Here is a 17685-nt window from a genome sequence, read left to right on the forward strand (position 1 = left end):
CGGCACCAACCGCGCACCGCTGTTTGTCAAAGGCCACACTATAAAAAAACCCTCAAGCAAACAGAACATCACTTTCCTCAGAGGTGCAACCTAAAACATCCCTCTGGCTCTCCTGGTTAAGGTTTTAAGTCTGGTGTGAGGAATGCAACCATAGGCAGTCATCTACTCAATAACTGCATTTGTTAGCAAAAAATAAACCCTAATGGTGGTTTTGAGTCTGGAGCCTCTGAAGATCTGAGAATGTTACAACATGTGCACAAACATCCTGGACAATACCGCTCAGTTGCTCTGCAACACAATGATGACACAATTGTATCTTTATTTAAAGACTGACAGGTATAGATACCTGATGAGGCTGCACTGCTGTTGCATTATTGCTCATTAATAATAATAAAAATCTTCCAGTCACAAAGAAAAAAAAAAATCAAGCAGAGTTTGTTTGAATCAGTTCATAATTATTATTAATAATATCAGTAAAACTTTATGTGTCCGTGATTTCATTACATAGCATTATGAATTACTGAAAGAAACAAAAAATGCAGAAAAAAAATAGAGAGAGGCAGATACCACGGCTGGATGTTTCCTTTATTTTCTGACAGCAAACTGGTTCAATGTGAATGTGTTGAACCCAGAAAATGAAGGATTGTTGCTGTCGGAATGGCATGTCACCTGCTGGATTTTGGTTCATTTCTTAATTTGGTATCGTAAGAACTCTTGATTAAAACATTTAGAATAAACTTCAATTTTCAGGAAGTTAGTAACAATCTAAATAAAAAGAATAGCCAATAAGTCTCCATCATCGGATGATCAGCGTGGAGGCCTTGGTTTCCCTTCATATCCACAAGCATTAAAATCTCTTTTTACTAATTTTTCTGAAATTATATTACAAATTATTCCTAACCCACGGATATATAACTGGAATAAAAGTATGAAAGGATTTCTAGATTGTTGGAAAATTACTTCCAGCCGGAGGACATCTGCTACGCCGGAGGTGTAGATCTGCAAAATGACAGTTTCAGGTTAGTATCTCAGAAGGTTCTGGTAGGTATAGAAATATCTGTTCTGCTGCTAAGAAGACAACATTCTCAGTATGGGTTTCTCTGTAAAGCTACGTTCATATCAGCAGTACGGACATTTGTGTAAATGCGCATTTTGGGCTTCCGGGTTCGAAACTCTCATATTCATGAGTAGCTACACAACTTGCTATGACCGCGTGGCCTTAGATGCGTGATGAAAGACAAACCAGATGAACTTTAACCAATCAGGAATTCAGATTGCGTCCTATTTAATTCATGGAAGTGCCAACCGTTTGCAAACTACTTCAATGAAGTTCATTGTGTCTTGTGTTAAGAACGTCTTGGTTCTTCTGTTGTCAGTCACAGTTGTGTTTTTCACATACCTGACATGTTTCGACAGACGTCTTCCGTTTTCTTCACTCTGACAAAGACGGAAGACGTCCATCGAAACATGTCAGGTATGTGAAAAACACAACCGTGTCTGATAACAGAAGAGCATTTAAAAACTGATCATAACAGAGAACTGAATAATTATGGTTTATGCTCCGTTGTAATTATACAAGTCTTTCATGTATCAGAATAAAGCTGTGAAAGAAAAACCCAGAACAAGAATCACTAGATTTGTACCGCTTTGACATTTCACACCAATCCTCTTCTAACTGTACCTACATGCAATAGTTTTGGGTACTGACAATCAAGTGTGAACATATTATACCAAAACCACCTTCAACAACCCGTGTTCAGCGTGTCACGTTCCTGGTATGTACGTCGCATAGGAAACAACCACAAACCTGCAGATGTCCATGCAGAAAGGGAGGAATGTGGAACTTACTGGCACTTGGTCAGGATTCCAGAGCATCTCGTCTTCTTAGCAGGATTTTATACAATTCTTCTTCATCATTTGAGGAAGACTGAACAGGCTTTGGCCCAGGGATGTTTGGGCTTTTACTAAAGTTCTCCTGGTAGAGCAAAACAGCACAGACAGGATATCAAACACCTGCAGAGGAGGTCGCTCCTCTTCACTTCATAACTAAAACTGAGCATCCTCTTCCTTCGTATTCATCCGCCATCTTTTTATATGTTAAAAACAGATGTTAAAAGTCCAGAGTCTCACTAACTTCACATTCAAAGTGATCACATTATTTGAATAAATCCATTTGTGTGTTCAGAGAACATCAAAAAGTCTGTTGACATGAAAGAACGGAGAAAGTTGAAATAGTAAAACATGGCTTGAAAGTCCCATTACCATGATTCCTTTAAGTTCCTGAATGGCAGAATTAGAGGGCAGCTTCTCCATCTGATAAGAGCAAAATAGAAGGAGAAAATGGGTTTGGTAAATAAACAGCAATATGACACATTATACTTATTTTCCCTCAATCAGCACTTAAGGGATAAACTGCCCCTCTCCCCACAAAGAAGTGGTATTGTAGTCAAGCACGAGGATGTATGCTTTCCACAAGAGGCAAATATGTTAACACACAATCATTCTGCATCAAGTCAATTTTTCCATTCTCATTATTTGTAATTACGCTGCAGAGCAGGCCCTAATGCTATCTAATTTAGCAGAGCTGTTAGGGCGGAGGAACACGCAGACTAAAAGACGTCTTGACCACATGTTATGTTTTATCAACATAAGAAGCTCTTAGATAATCTCACACACTGATGGATTCAAAAGTACACCAGTGTTCCTGCTGAAAAGAGTACACTAAAAATACCGTAAGCATCAGACTACCAGGAGTACAACTGTGTTGGTAAAAAGTTTCACAAAACATACACACAACATTTACCTCTTAAAGTTAACTCTGGATTCTACATCTTTATCCACGTGTGACAGGGGTGGTGGACCTTTCCTGCAGCTAACAAAACAATAACCGGACAAAGCAGCAGGATAGATGTTTAATCACAGCCAGTATGACCGTTCCACAGATGAAGACTTGATGTTCACCTGATCCAAAGGCTAAATGGTTCTCTTTGAAGGCCCACTCCGATAATAATAATTCTTTTTTTCATGATGGAGGACATTCTGTGTTTAAGGAAAATGAAACTTATAATTGCATTTTTGAGTATTTCTTTATTTGAAAGAAAGAAACATTTTCCATTGGTTATATAGAAAATACGATGGGTGGCCAACAGCCTCCCTGCTTGGCCTCATTCTGATCATCCAATGTCAGACAAATAGATTCACAAATGTCTTTGTTTTCCTCCTCTGAGCTGGAGTCTGGATCAAAGCTGTACAGCTGCATAGCTCCAACATTCACCATTCGCCATTTTTGTTGCACTGCTAATGTTAGGCTACGTTCACACTGCAGGCTGAAACGACCCAAATCTGATTTTCTTGCCCCTATGCGACCTGTGTCTGATTTTTTCATGACAGTCTGAACTTGGGTATGTGGTCCTGAATCTGATACGTATCTGATCTTTTGAAATGCGACCTCCGTCTGAACGACCAGGCCACATGAATCCGACTCGTACGTCATTGATACGCTTACAAAAGTCATGATTCTGAAGTAGGCGGGAACGAGAACATAAACATCAACCATGGTGGACGATGCTGCTGAGACCAGTCAGTGGAAGGGAAGCAAAGTCACCGATTGAATTAATATTTGGGGTGACAGCTCTATTCAGGCCAAACTTGAGGCCTCTTATTGCAACCGGGCGGTTTTTGATAAAACTTCCAGCGAAATGGCCGAGCGTGGTGCTGAACCTTCCCCGCGATTACTTTTTCCCTTTCCGACATTGGTCAGAAGCGCGGGGGACAGAAGGCTGATCCTCCTCCGGGGTTCACTTCCCCATTCGGACCCTCAGATTCTCCAGAGCGGGTTAATAAAGAGTCCATAGCATTTAATCTGGGGGAAGCCTTCTTTTATTACCGTCCTCCTTCCTCCTTAACACAGAACAGGAATGCGTGCCCACACTGCCACCCTCATTCCCTACTGCGCTGCACGCTCTCTCCTATCTTTTAGACACACACGGGTGCAGCCCGAGCACATACACATCCCCATTCCACAACAGTGGGTACAGACGATCTCGGCTCCGATGCCTTCTTAAAATGAGAAGATTGTAATTAAGCTGGCTCCTTTGTGAAAATAAATGTAATAATGCAAAAAGAGCTCCGCTGTTGACAACACTGTTGACATCCATTGTCAACGTTAGCTACTTCTGCAAACAACGAGTGACATCATTCACTGTTGAGTACTCTTCTGCGCATGCCGGTCACTTCTGGGTCATTTCACGTTCACACAGGAGATCACAAAAGTTTACATTTAATTGGAAATGTAAACGGCCTTGCAAGAAAAAAAATCGGAATTTTTCAAAAAAATCGGAATTGAGCATTAAGCCCTGCAGTGTGAACGTAGCCTTAGGCTGGGGTTGTGAGGGGCTGTGATCTGACGTTTCTGAAGATGCAATTAACATCATTTTTTTTTAACCTTGGGTCACCTCAATTTTGTCAATATGAACTTAATTGACCAGAGCTCTCCAAGGGGCGGTGCCTGGACTTGCTCCAGGGGGGGGCGGCGCTTTCTGGTTTCTCTCTTTCTCTGTGGGGTGGGTGGTGTGGGGCCTGGGGGGTCGGAGTTTCGGGGTATGGGACCCCTGGGCTGAGGAGACCTGGGCCCTATGTTGGGGGCCGGCTGTCTGACCACCGGGGGACAGTCTACCAGCTGTCCCCGAGTTACCCTCTTCCTCATATAATCTTTTGTTAGGGTGATGGGGGGGAAGGGTTTGGCCTGTGATGCGCCTTGGGGGGAGGAGCTACTTGGCAGTGGTCCCCCTCCCATGGCTGCCGTATGGAATAGCCCCCCGGTTCCAATTGCACCTTAGACATGTAGGACTCTTGGTGGTGGTGGTGGTGGGGGGGGGGGGTGTGGACATCACCGCTAGCAAGCAGCAGATGTCCTTTTAGCGCACTACCCGCTAAATTTTAACTGCACCTTAGTCATTTACGGCCCCTTGGTGGGGAGGCTGCTTGGACATCACTGTGAGTAATCAGGAGATGCCCTTTCAGTGCCCTACCAGCCAATTTTAACTGCACCCCCTTAGAACACACACCTTTTACCCCTCAAAATATACACTCCAACACAAACACACATACATGCACACACACCCTCACAAACACACACACATGCATTTCACAAGGAAGGTGGAACCTCGGACCATCTGTCCCCTACCCCATCCCTGGTAGGGGGTACCAGGTCCTTGGCATGTTCCCTGAGCCCGGCAGCCCTCTCTCCACGCAGGGAGAGGAATCCCTGAGTTCTCTGGCAAGACCAGGAGCCGGGGATCCCATCACATCTGAGCCTGGGGGTGTCCGTGTCCCTGTGGTGGGGGTTCTGGTCCTTGCCCCTGAGCGCTGGGCCTCGCCAAATTTCCAACTGTGGGCGAGCCTGGTCGGGCCATGTTTACAACCTTCCTGGACCCACCGTAGGCCGGGTGGGTGGCTGCCTGGAGTGCGGGGTGGCTCGTCCCTGTTGTTGGGGCAGGAGGATGCCCAGAACTCCTGAGTGGTGGGGTGCTCGTCTGGGGCTGTGGGCGCTCCTCTGGGGCGGGACCCCACGTTGGGCCCTCTTGGTGCGGCGGTTGGCCCCCGTGGCGGTCCTGCTGGCCATGGCCTGGGTGGCGGATGTGATCACCCGGGGGGCGGTTGTTCTCTATCTGCTTCGTGCGGGTGTTGGGGGGTTCTGGCTCCCGCTGCTGCTACGGTGGGGGTCTTGCTGTGGGGATCGTTGGGTACTTTCCCTCCTTTTTACATCCCATTATCCATTTTAGAAGAACATAAACACTCACTTGAGCACAGCTGTTAGCTCACCTTTGCACAAATACTTTGCGTGATTGAATGAAATATTTCATACTAGTTGGTTTGAATGAATAGGTATGCGTGTGTGAACATTGTTTGTATTGTGTACATGTTGACATGTGAACATTTTTGGAGCCAACAGGTATGTTTATAACATTTGAGTGTGTGTGTGGACAGGCCCCGCCCTTATAGACTTGTGTTGCATCTAAACCTGGCTGTAATGATTATAACCTTCCAGCAACTTGTTGCTCTATGCTGCTTCAATATAATAAATCCTGTGGCGTAACTGTTGTTGTGAAGCAGCTCTACTACAGGATGATGTCAACAGAGGCTAATGTAGTAAATGGTAAAGTTGATCGAAAGCCACAGAGAACACTAAATACAGATACGTGTCGTCGATCTAGGCTTGGAAGTCTAAGTTGGATAAAATGTTAACAAAGGAAAAATATACTTTCTGTAAAGGAGACAGTAGTTGAGTTGGTGATCCATCCATCCATCCATCCATCCATCCATCCATGCATCCATCCATCCATCCATCCATCCATCCATCCATCCATCCATCCATCCATCCATCCATCCATCCATCCATCCATCCATCCATCCATCACTGTGGCTGAAATAACTTAGACAGGACTTCAGAGCTGAGCGAGGACTTCGTGGAGTTCCTGTAAGGACTGGTTCTTGCTTAGTAAACTGGTTTGGTGGTTTGTAGAAGGTGAGTTTCATCTACAAGCTGATGACATACAGCTTCATCATAGCCATGCTCTCCTTTAGTGGTGTTCTTTTGCAGTGCTTCTACAAATGCTGTTTATTAGGCAGTAATAAATGACAACTCTTTTTGTTTATTTAATCAGCTATTTAGCTCCATCAATACAAATACGTTTGAAACTGAGACTTACATTTCTGTTGCTAAGCAACATAAAACCAAGGGCAGACTCCTGCACATTAGCTTAACTACACAGAACAGCAAGATGCGCATGACAAACAGGGCGGGACAACCAGAAAATAATCACAGCTCTAAAAAAACCAGGAGTGAAGAGCACTGAACTTTGTACATCTGCGTTTGTTTGTCTATCAAAAGGAAATTGGAGAGGCTGTGAAGCAAATTGACACAGAGATATACAAGTATGGGTACATGTTGCAGTTTTGACACTCTGACATTGTGTTGCAGAAGGACACATCAAGGCTGGACACGCCAATCATGAAGGCTGCTCTTTAGTCAGCGTGAACCTGGACTCTCTGATGACAGTGGCAGGGAGGGGGACATTAAACCTGGACGTTCTGGACCAAGACAGTCACTCCATGCACACCATCATCAGCAACTAGAGGAGCCTTTACTGCAAAAGGCTGCTTCTGCTCAGGATGAGTACAGACTAAGTCACTCTTATGTGTCATCAAACTTTCCAAAGGAGAAGAGTTCCAAGTAGTTTTATATGTATCTGTTCTGTTTTTTTCTTTTTAACTTTGCCGTCTGTTTTCAAGATTCTAGAAATTGGATTTCCCTGAAAGAGTCACCCAAAGGAATTATTACATTTGATCTAAGTCTTTGTTGCACATCGGGAGGCTTTTTGAGTTCGCCGCAGTTTGAAATGACCTGGCAGTCTTATTTATTCTTGGTTTGCCCACAGGTGAAGTAGAGAAGATAAATGAAAAGATAAGGTGGAATAAGCTGAGATCTGTAAAATATATAAACCTTTAGCTTTACAACGTGCCATTTTATATCAACAGTGACATGCATGCATGTGTGTCATGACATGCTGTTTGTGGTGGTGAAACTTATAGAAATAGGAGAAAGTTTCCCCCAAACAGACCAGGTAGATGCTGGTTCCTTCACCTGGCCTGCCCTGGTGACTAGTCTGAGCTGTCCTCACATTCAACCAATTATAAAACTAAAAGTTTATGCAAACGTTTTGCAGTACAAACTACATTTTTGACTAAAATCATATCAAGACACCCCATGGATTAAAACATTTATACAAGTACCTGTCTCCTGGCTCTGCAAGGTGATTGGCGGACAGGTCGAAGTTGAACTCCTTTTTTTATCCTTTGCATCATTTCATCCACTGCCTGCTGCCTGATGTCCACTTCTAAAAATGACATCAACAAGAGCAAAGATTACATTTTAGAAAGCTCAACAAACAGGTTTTCAGTCCTTTATTCTTCTGCAGGACTTAGTGTGCTTCTGTATAGTCGGTTTTATGTCTTCAAACTTTTTGTTTTTTCATGTTTGCTATATAATGACCTTTGGAAAAAGTACCGAACAGCACAGGCGTACTTAGCACAGCAGTGATGGTGGTGCACTTCTTTTGACTCCTTTGAAAAGTCTTTTGACGGATTAAAATTAGTCAGATTCATTCAACTTAAACCCTGATCTTGACACACAGAGCTGAGGCGCATCTCCGTCCTCAAACAGGAGTTGGAGAAGGAGACTTCAGCTAGTAAAAGAATTCTTCTTTAGTGTGTGTGAAACGAACAGTAGTTCTTTAAATGTCTTCATCTAACTAGAAGTATATCTTTAACAAATTAGGCATTATGATTGATTAATGAAGGTTTTGTTAGACGTCACTAGGCTTTGCTCTTCTCATTACTGCTACTTTTGGCCTTAGTCAGAGAACAGCTAATAATTACTGCTATGGGCAGTAATTTTGCTGGAAAAAGTTCAGACTTTTTTTCTAACATGCAAAGCTCTCAAAATGGTTCAGGAATGACTCCTTTTATGTAAAGAGCCACACACCATTCATCAGTTTTTCATCCAAAGGTCTTTCAAGGAGAGTTTGAGAATGATGTGAACAAAAACATAATCCAGCAATAATGCTGCTTATTCACCGAGAAATGTGAATATTTAATTTTCCGACAGAGAACATTCAAGGGCTTGCACAATGGCATGTTTGCCACAATGAATTCTTTAAAATGTCTGACAAAAAGCGCTTTATTGCTGGAGTAAGGGTCAAATATTTCCTTTGATGCTTAAAAAGAAGCTATTATTTTGGCATCTAATAAGAAGATCCTTGGGTGGCAACCATTCATTCCTGCATGTTATTAAAGCACATACTATGTGCGTAGTGCCCAATTCAATCACTAACAAAATGAGGCTGCAGTGAGACCTGTTCAGTCAACGGGGACATCCTACCTGTTGGAACAAGTCAAGGCTTCCCTTTGTTTGATTGAAATTAAAGAATTTACATTCTGTCTTCCATTGCTTGATGTGAACATCTAGCATCATTATCGCCCATCGGCAGCAGTTGTCCACTACGAAGCTTTAATTTTTAAAGGAAAAAGTTCACATAATATAAACTTCAAAAAGGTTAGAATGGAAAACAAGTTGAAGTTAAAGGGAATAAAAAAAGCAAGCAGAAGAGCAGAACACGATGAAAAAAAGAACAGAAAAATGAGCACATTGCTTGCAAATGTTCAGGTTATAGGTTATAAACTTTTGCAGGGCTTCTTTTTTACACGAAAAAATGTAAAAACTAAAATTTTAGATGCAGACAAACATCTAAAGAAAACTGAGGAACAGAAACTGATTTATGTTTTTTTTGGTTAAAACAGACAAGTATTAAACCACATTTTATAGTTAAATGTTATAATGTTTCACCATTTTGTTCCTCCAAGTCCTCCTTGTATCTTATAACCTTTTCCTAATGGCTTGATATCTCCATGACAATCAGATGTACTTTAGCTCATTACAGAACAGCAGGAATTGTTCATTCTAGGTGTTGTCACTCTGTTGCTCCTCGTTGGTCCCAAAGACCAGATAAACTCTGACATCACCCCATCATCCATTAGTTGTCTCTTACTGTATACCACCCACCTGTCAATCAGAAAACCACGCCCGACAAGGCGGCCATTTTCAGAAATCAATGGAGCATCAGATATGAAATAAATATTCAATAATAGTAAATATTCATTCAGGTTAAGGTTGATGACCAGAAGGGGAGACAGAGCTCTGACTTCTGATATAGGTATGTGACCGGAAATTCTTTTTTTAGGTGTCCATTATCACTTTTTAATGGACACCCTACGGCCAATCAGAATGCAGCGTTCGCCTGGACCATGGTATAAGCCCACATTTGTAGAGGCCTGTTCTGACTTAAAGGATTAAAAAGTCTATTTCATATGCTTAGAGAGCATGAAGTGTTGATGATGTTTTGTTTGTAGAAAGCAGACCACTAAATTGTTTCACTAAAGAGGCATAAACGTCTTTTCTCCTTCAGTCTCAGCTTTTTCTGCTCGCATAAAAAAAAGTGAATCCCCTTTCTGTTGTATAATTTTTTGACAATAATTCAGGTGATTTTACTAATGTTAAAGTTCAGTTTACTTGAGCAATCCTGTTCTGACACACACCACTGGGGGATGAGATTCTCTGCTAACAATGAGTGTGCGGTGTTCCATCAAACGCTAACAGAAGAGTTTGACAAAGGGACACTATTCTCTCTGCTTTCATTCTTTCTTTTTGGAAAATTGAAGGAAAAAAACGTATGGGTGGTAGACTTCAAGCATCTGTCCTTGTTTGATCTGCATGCTCCCTCAATCCCAACATCGCTCCATCTGGTGTACCTGGTGTCTTGGTGGTGTTTTGGTCCAACAGTGGGATGTCACTCTCATTGTCTTTTTTCCTTCGAATGAGGGACAACAAAGCACTGTGGACAAAAACACAATCAGGTTTAGCTTCGGTTCTTGCTGCTTTCACTAATGAATCAGGATTACATCCAATCTGGATCAGTGACCTTTTGACAAGGCTTAGACAAACACTTTTATTCATTTATAAAGTGTCAATTACCAATGGAGCTTGTCTTATGGCACAACACAAAAAGAAGTTTATAAGTCAATCTTTGTACAAAAAACAAAAATAAAAAAAGCAAAAAGTTCTGAGAGGAGAAGCAAAACGAACCAACCTGAGAGGGTTGGATGCTGAAGATGTGGCAGGTGGGGGTGGGGGTGGGGGTGGGGGTGGAGCTGATGCCGGTGTGGGAGGTGGGTTGACGGCAGCTTGCAGCTTCTTTTGAAGCTCCTCAACTGGCCAACAAATTCAGGTAAATAGAGTTAGGAGGCAGAAACACAGAGGACAGAAAAAGGACGAAAGAGATCAGCATCACCACATTCAGTTCTCTGTACGTGCACCACCACGAGCAGCAGAGGGTTAAGCTTACAAAGACAAACTGTTCTAATACGTTCTGGGTCTGGCTTATTCTACGATCCCAAATACAACTGCCACCACATGATGGGGAGACATCTGCAGAATCTTCTAGATTTCATGCCGCCACCGTTATTTTGAAAATAATTGGCGTTCGAGGTGTCTGACTCATGGCTGACAACAAAGAGTTGCCGTCCAGAGAAAAGGCTTTTCCAAATCTCAGAAGAGAAGAACAGATATTTATTTCAGAAAAGCGCAGGACGAGCAGCTGTGAACTTGAGCATGAAACTCACCAGTGAAACGTAGATCCTTGACTTCCTGTTCAGCCTTGGAGCATCTAACGGTGTGCTCCTTCTTCTCCTCCTCCAGGAGCTCCAGTTTGAGCCTCAGTGCTGTCAGCTCCCTCTGGACCTCACAGCCTTTCAACTTTTCCTCCATCTGCTTCATCTGAGGATGGAGAACAGAGGAAGTAGTTATTGTCTCTATAGAAGGATGTGAGTAATCTCTGTTATTGACCAACACCTAAAGCAGATGACTGGTTCTGACTGAGCTCAGTCCGCTCCATTAATTCACCAAGGACCTTAGATGAATATATTTATATATTTAAGAACCCACCGATTCTTTAGCTCATGGCGTTCACACTTGACAAACAGGGGGACGCTTCTTCTTCTTTTTCTACTGTTTTACTAGCTAGCGCATGTCTGCCACCTGCAGTTGGAAGAGTCTTGGTGTGAAACGTCAAAGTGGTGCACATTTCGTAAATCTTGCTCCAGGCCTTTTCTTTCACACCTCTATTCAGATATACGAAAGACTTGGTGTCATAGAATTCCAGCCGGGCACAAACCGCAATTATTGATTTCTCCTTCATGATCAACCTTTAAACAGTTGATGCGGTCGACCCATGATCGTAAGATTGCAGGTTCGATTCCCGCCTTGCACGCCCATGTGTCGAAGTGTCCTTGGGCAAGACACTGAACCCCACCTTGCCTCTGGTGGGAGGTTGGTGGCAGTGTTCGGCAGCAGGGCCGCCATCAGTGTGTGAATGTGTGTGTGCATGGGTGAATGGGACTGTGACTGTAAAGCGCTTTGGGCCTTCGTAAGAAGGTAGAAAGCGCTATATAAGTATACGCCATTTACCATTTTGACCTGGTTTAACTTTCAACACATGTTCAATGGCTGCACGTTTTGTCAGTAGAGTCCAAAAAGGGTCGTAGAAACTTGGGTAGCTGTGGGTAAACACAAGTTTCTACACAAGCCCAAAACGTGCATATACACGTGTTTTTATTGAAGGTGGTCGCTTAATTGGCATTGCTGAGGTGGGTGTGATCGCAGCTTAACACTGTAGATTGAATGTCAATGTAAATACAAATGACTTAAATCTGACATCCCGATGAATGGAGAGCAGCTCCCTCCTGGGCGTCCATGTGCTGCAGATCCAGCAGGGATGATGTCTGTAAAAATGGGCCAGGAAACTGGGAGCTGACATCAGTCACTTCCTCCAAAAAGGCTGTTCCTTAGCTGGTGCTTTAATTGTTCCTAAAATAAAGGATGAGGCTCAGCTCCATCCAGAGCAGCAGAGATCAGCGATCCCACTCAGCTCTAATTGTCTTCCGCCGATGCCACCGGAGGAGGGGGGTCTTTTCATGCTTTTAATTATTCATCATTCCCCATTATAGTTCACCAGACATTTCCTCTGATGCACATGGATTAAAATAACCTCAGCGGTGAATCAGTGGTGACTTGAATGTCATCAAAATTTGTTGTTGAACATTTTAGATCCCATGTCGGCTGCAACACAGTCTTTTAGCAAGTGAAGAGGATTTATTACCAGCAACATTTGAGTTTTTTCTAGATTAAAAGAATAATTAAAATGGAATGAAGACAGACTATTTTGAAACACTGAGGAGCACAAAGATATTTTTTGAAAGTACCTAACATTGATATTGTCACAGTTGGTGGTGTGGCCTTGAGAATCCCAAAACCCATCATGATTGCAGGCAGAGAGTGGTGAATGTCTACCATTTATTTTCTTAAATTAAAAACAGGCCTTTCAGAGCAAAGCAGCAGAGACAAACCAAACATGTACCGGTAGAAAATAACAATAAACAGCAGCAGGTGAAGAAGAGTACAAAAACCTTTATGACCCTTATGAGTCAAAAACAGAAATTTCAGAATGCCAAAGTGTGGTAGAGTGACTACAAACTCTTAATTTGAAAGGAAAAAAATGTATCCATCTCCTTTATCTTCACACTGACCCATTCGCCTGTGATAACCTGGGATGAACTTCCTGCTGAAAAAAAGCTTTTGGCTGTTTACAGCAGCAGAGCTTCTCCTCCATCCCCCTCTCCACTGCAGGAGTTCCAGACCAACTACAGAATGTCACCGGGGCATTTTTCATACAGGTAGAACGTTACAAAGTCAGCTCAGAGGCCATGTGGTAGAGCATCCGCACTGTGACTGGGGTCAAATCCAGGTCGAGTCAGACCAATGACTCTAAAAATGGGACCCAATGCCACTCAGCATTAAGAGGTTGGATTGGGGGGGTGAACCACCAAATGGTTCCCGAGCGCGGCTGTGTCTGCAGCTCACCGCTCCCCCTGGGGATGGGTCAAATAAAATACATTTCACAAACTAAGGTGTGACAGATAATGGAACCTTAACAAATTCCAGCTGCTATGAGGTCCATGCAGACAACCATGAGGTTTGCTCCCCTTCCTGGTTCCCCAAACACTGTGTTGATGTGCACAGACCTGCTTCTGGTGCTCCAGCCTCTCAGTCTCCAGCTCCTCAGTCAGGCTTGCGATCTGACTCAGGGCGTCCTGCAGAGCCTGAGTCGTAGCAGAGTTCTGCATGAGGATCTGACTCTGCCTCTTCAGCTTCTTCTGCTCCACCAGCATCTAAAAGGACCATCAGCCCAACAACGGTGTCTCTTAGAGAAAGCTGACCTAAACCAATGAAATGTACAGGCCAGCACAATTTGGACTGTGCTTAACGTCAAAGAACTTTAAAGAATGTTACAGCTCTGGCAAAGTTCTCTGCTTCTGTCCTCAGGTTCTGTTCCAAGTCCAAGGTTTCCTGCAGAGCCTCGTATTCCTCCACAGCAAACTGTGACACTGAAGTACACATTTGTTACTCTTCAAAAAAACACACTATGATGTGTGAATTACATATTTAAAAAAAAAAGTTATACATTAATATATTAACCTTGGACTAGGTTCCTAAAAGGAACATTAGCAGTTCTTTAATGAATATTCATTTGGTGTTCTGATGGAACGTGTGTGGGATCCACATCAGTGTAGCACACAATGTCGCATGCTTTGGACGTGCAAGAGTGCACTTTATGGCCTCTCTAACTACTAGAAAACAATCTAGAACCTTTTAGAAGCAGTTCAGACATCATGCTCCCTAAGAACCTAATAATTACAAACATTTTACAGAAGACTATTTATGAATCCTCTGTGCTCTGATGATGAAAACTTGAACGGTTTAAGTAAATTAAAATACATTTTTTTCCTCATGAAAAAGGGTTCAAACCGAGTGCATTGTGGTCTTTATTCGCCAATCTAGTGAGCATCAGTGCACACTGGTTTTTTACAGAGAATTCTGTGAAATTTTTTAGGGGCACTGGATTTTGGATTTGTAGATTTAGACAACACAACAAAATAGCAATTTTGTACAGAAAGTGGATTAAATTGTAAAGGAAAACTGATGTGATCACTGATTATTAAAACTCCTGAAAAGCTTCTATAAATGTTTTCTCTTCTAGCCATGCACAACCCAAACCCTTACCTCTGTTATATTTCTGCAGGAGCTTCTTCTGCTGCATGATCTCAGCTATTAACACTGTGTTATCGTGCTTCTCTCTCATCACCTTCAAACATATGGAACACAAACATGGAAAACAGAGAAACAACAGTTTTTCTCTGGTTATGGAAAGGGAAAAAGAACAAAACCTTAACAGTCACTCTTTTCTATAGCGGCATGTCTCATACAGTCTGTCGTGCAAAACGCTGAGAAAAAAATCAGATTATACCTGTGTTGATGCACACAGATGAGCAAGAGTTCACCTTTGATTCTGTTTTTTTTATACCTTTTCTCCACAAAGAATCAGATTTTTTCCAGCTGGATACTGTCCCACAGCAAAACTCACTTCATCCTTCACGTCTCTCAGTTGTTGTCTCACTGACTTTAGCTCAGAAGTTGCTTGATCTTTTTCCTGTAGCACCCGTTCCAGTTTACGTTGAAGCTCTGGAAAAACAGACCAAAAAAAGCTTTATTTGAAGTTGTTTGTTTTTACAATGTGCTGCAGAAAAGTAACCGTCATGGTGGTGAATTCAATAAAACAAGATAGTTCCAGCGTTTTGCAGGTTGGAGTCAAACTAGTTTTGATTAAAGGGCCTATCGCATGCAAAATCAACATTTTGAGATTTTAAGTGTGTAATAATGTTCTTTCCTCACTATAAACAATCCAAAAGTGGTATTTTGATCCATTTACGCATTTTTGAGTATTCCTCTAAAAACCTGCTCTCTAAGCACCAGCCCCACGAAAATGAGCAGGTTCTCACATTATGGTTTAGACCAGGGGTCACCAACCCTGTGCCCGCGGGCGCCCATGCGCCCCCGAGCACCCCTTGTGGCACCCGCAGGGAATGCTCCAAAAAGCACTGCTCATATACATAGCAAATCAATACATTGTGGTGATCTGGGGGTTAGCCCCGCCTTCAGCTTTTAAGACTCATGGGAAGTGGGGAATCTCGGCTGTGTTAAATCGCTCACCATAAGTGAGGGAGCTGTGAGCAGAAGTGAGGTTAATGCTGTTTGGCTGGTGGTGGGTGTGTTCAAAATAGACAGACAGATATCCGTTAACTTATGCGAGTGTCGTTCTCAACTAACCAGGGTTGTGCTTTGCATGGGGCACGGGTAGCAGCTCTGGACATGTCCAGTGGGGCGGCTACTAAGTAAGAGGATAGTGAATTAAGACTTGGGCGTAACGGTACTTGCCTGGATAGTAGAGGGTGGCGATTCAGTGCTTGCTATTAGTCATTGTGGCACTTTATTTCTGCTGTCGTGAAATATATGGCAGAGTATGGAACGGCCTGAAACTTGCGAATCGGCGCTCCCGCCTTTGAGAAAGAGGCGCATGTCTGTGTGTGTGTGAGGAGAAGGGGAGGGGTAGTGGGTGCAGGTTTCTATGGAAGCGATTGCGTAGCATAATTAAAGATAAAAGTCAAAACCAGAAATGTTTTTTCAGAGTCTGCACTGCCAGCTCCGCCCCCAGGCTAACACACACGCCCACTTTCTCTATGGAGCTAGCAGTGATCGGCACAATGCTTTCTCTACATAGCACAATATGCACATCCATCTTAGCAAAAGCTTGGATGTTGTTTGTTTTCGTGGGCGAAACGCAGACACACTGCTGAGGCCGACTCTAGGATGACATCTTAAAATGGGCAGCACCCAGAAGGAGCAAAAGGCGGAGCCTAAGAGATCGAGTCGTCTTACTTTAACGTATAAAAATAAACTGTGAAAATAACTCATATTTCATTAAAAAAGGGTTCTTTAGTGTGTCAATGGTAATATATTATCCTATAGATGGATAAAGGTTTCTATGAAAGGCTTAAGAATAGCATGATATAGGGCCTTTAAATTAATGATTTGCGCAAAAAAGAACTGAAGACAAAGATCCTGTTATGGGGGAAAAGTGTAACAGTGGACATTAGGATAGCAACATTATTGTTGTAAATGTATGAAAACGATATTAAACAAATTTTACTGAACATTTGCTGGGAATGGAACTGCAGTTTCACAATCATTGAGTTGTAGGTTGAAGCACAGGTTCAACAACAGGCTGTGTCAGTGAAAATATGTGTCGCTTTAGGAAGAGGTTTGCCTTCAAGCTTGTGGTCACTGATGATGCAGTAGTAGAGCTAAGAAGAAAATCTCAGTGATAGTCGTACAGCAGCAAAGGTCTTTTCGAATTTGACTTTTTTCTTGAAAGTCCTGCTCCAATGAAAATCCTGTTTTTGTTGTTCTTGTGACGTTTTTCTCAAAATGGACATGTATAAAAGAATCAAAACTGCGTTTCTAAATATTTGTTTGTTCAGATGGAGTTGGATTGGGAGCAGATGAAAGCTCTGGTTTCCACTTGCAGACCAACAGATCTGTCATTTTCCTCGCCGGCATTTGCCTCCTAACTACACAGCTGGATAGGTCTGAAATTGCTGACCCTTTTTGTTGCTATATGTTAGCTTGGGTTTGTGAGGTGCTTGTCGCTAGTGGGAGAGAGTGTAAACAAAGGCATGTTGGGAAATAAGTGAAGTTAACTTCTGCGCCAACAGTCCCACCTAAAACCCCAAACTAAATTTCTAATGAACTCCAGCAGCGCTGCAAAAAATAAATCTTAAAAGTCTTAAAAAATGACTTTTTGATGCTAGCTAAAAATCGCATAATCAGAACTAAAAGACCACTGAGACTGGGTTTACAATAGAAAACAATTTAGTTTGAGTGGGACTTCAGAAACATTCTTTTTGGGCCTGACACAAGCAGCCAGGGCTGAGTGGTTTGGCTAGCAGTCAAATAAACAGCACAACACCCCAGCTCAGTCACCATGTGTTGACCACTGCCCCTCTGGGTCGAGGGCAGGTCTCTTCTGTGGTGTTAGCTTATAGGTCTAGCAGCAGCACAGAGTAAACCGCCTTCTTGGAGTCTCAAAGAGCGGTAATATGTTGTTTGTTGGCTGT

At 42.7% G+C, this 17685-nt stretch overlaps 1 protein-coding gene across 3 annotated transcripts in view; it reads right to left on the bottom strand.

Moving 5' to 3' along the window:
• Positions 1-300: 300 nt before the first annotated feature.
• shtn1 (shootin 1) overlaps positions 301-17685 on the bottom strand; it is a 43756-nt gene continuing 26371 nt past the window's right edge. For 2 of the 3 annotated variants that reach the window (XM_011484069.3, XM_011484070.3), the window contains exons 6-16: positions 15096-15193; positions 14735-14816; positions 13964-14058; positions 13696-13842; positions 11239-11392; positions 10707-10827; positions 10369-10451; positions 7795-7898; positions 2263-2313; positions 1849-1975; positions 301-999 (exon numbers count right to left, since the gene is read on the bottom strand). In XM_011484069.3, coding sequence (XP_011482371.1) covers positions 1859-1975; positions 2263-2313; positions 7795-7898; positions 10369-10451; positions 10707-10827; positions 11239-11392; positions 13696-13842; positions 13964-14058; positions 14735-14816; positions 15096-15193 — 1052 coding nt within the window. In that variant the 3' untranslated portion in view covers positions 301-999; positions 1849-1858. Of the gene's footprint in view, positions 1000-1848; positions 1976-2262; positions 2314-2803; positions 2873-7794; positions 7899-10368; positions 10452-10706; positions 10828-11238; positions 11393-13695; positions 13843-13963; positions 14059-14734; positions 14817-15095; positions 15194-17685 lie in introns of those variants that run through there. The other variant, XR_002874798.1, reaches the window with a different exon arrangement.

This window comes from Oryzias latipes, chromosome 15 (assembly GCF_002234675.1).
Source record: "Oryzias latipes chromosome 15, ASM223467v1".
NCBI lineage: Eukaryota > Metazoa > Chordata > Actinopteri > Beloniformes > Adrianichthyidae > Oryzias > Oryzias latipes.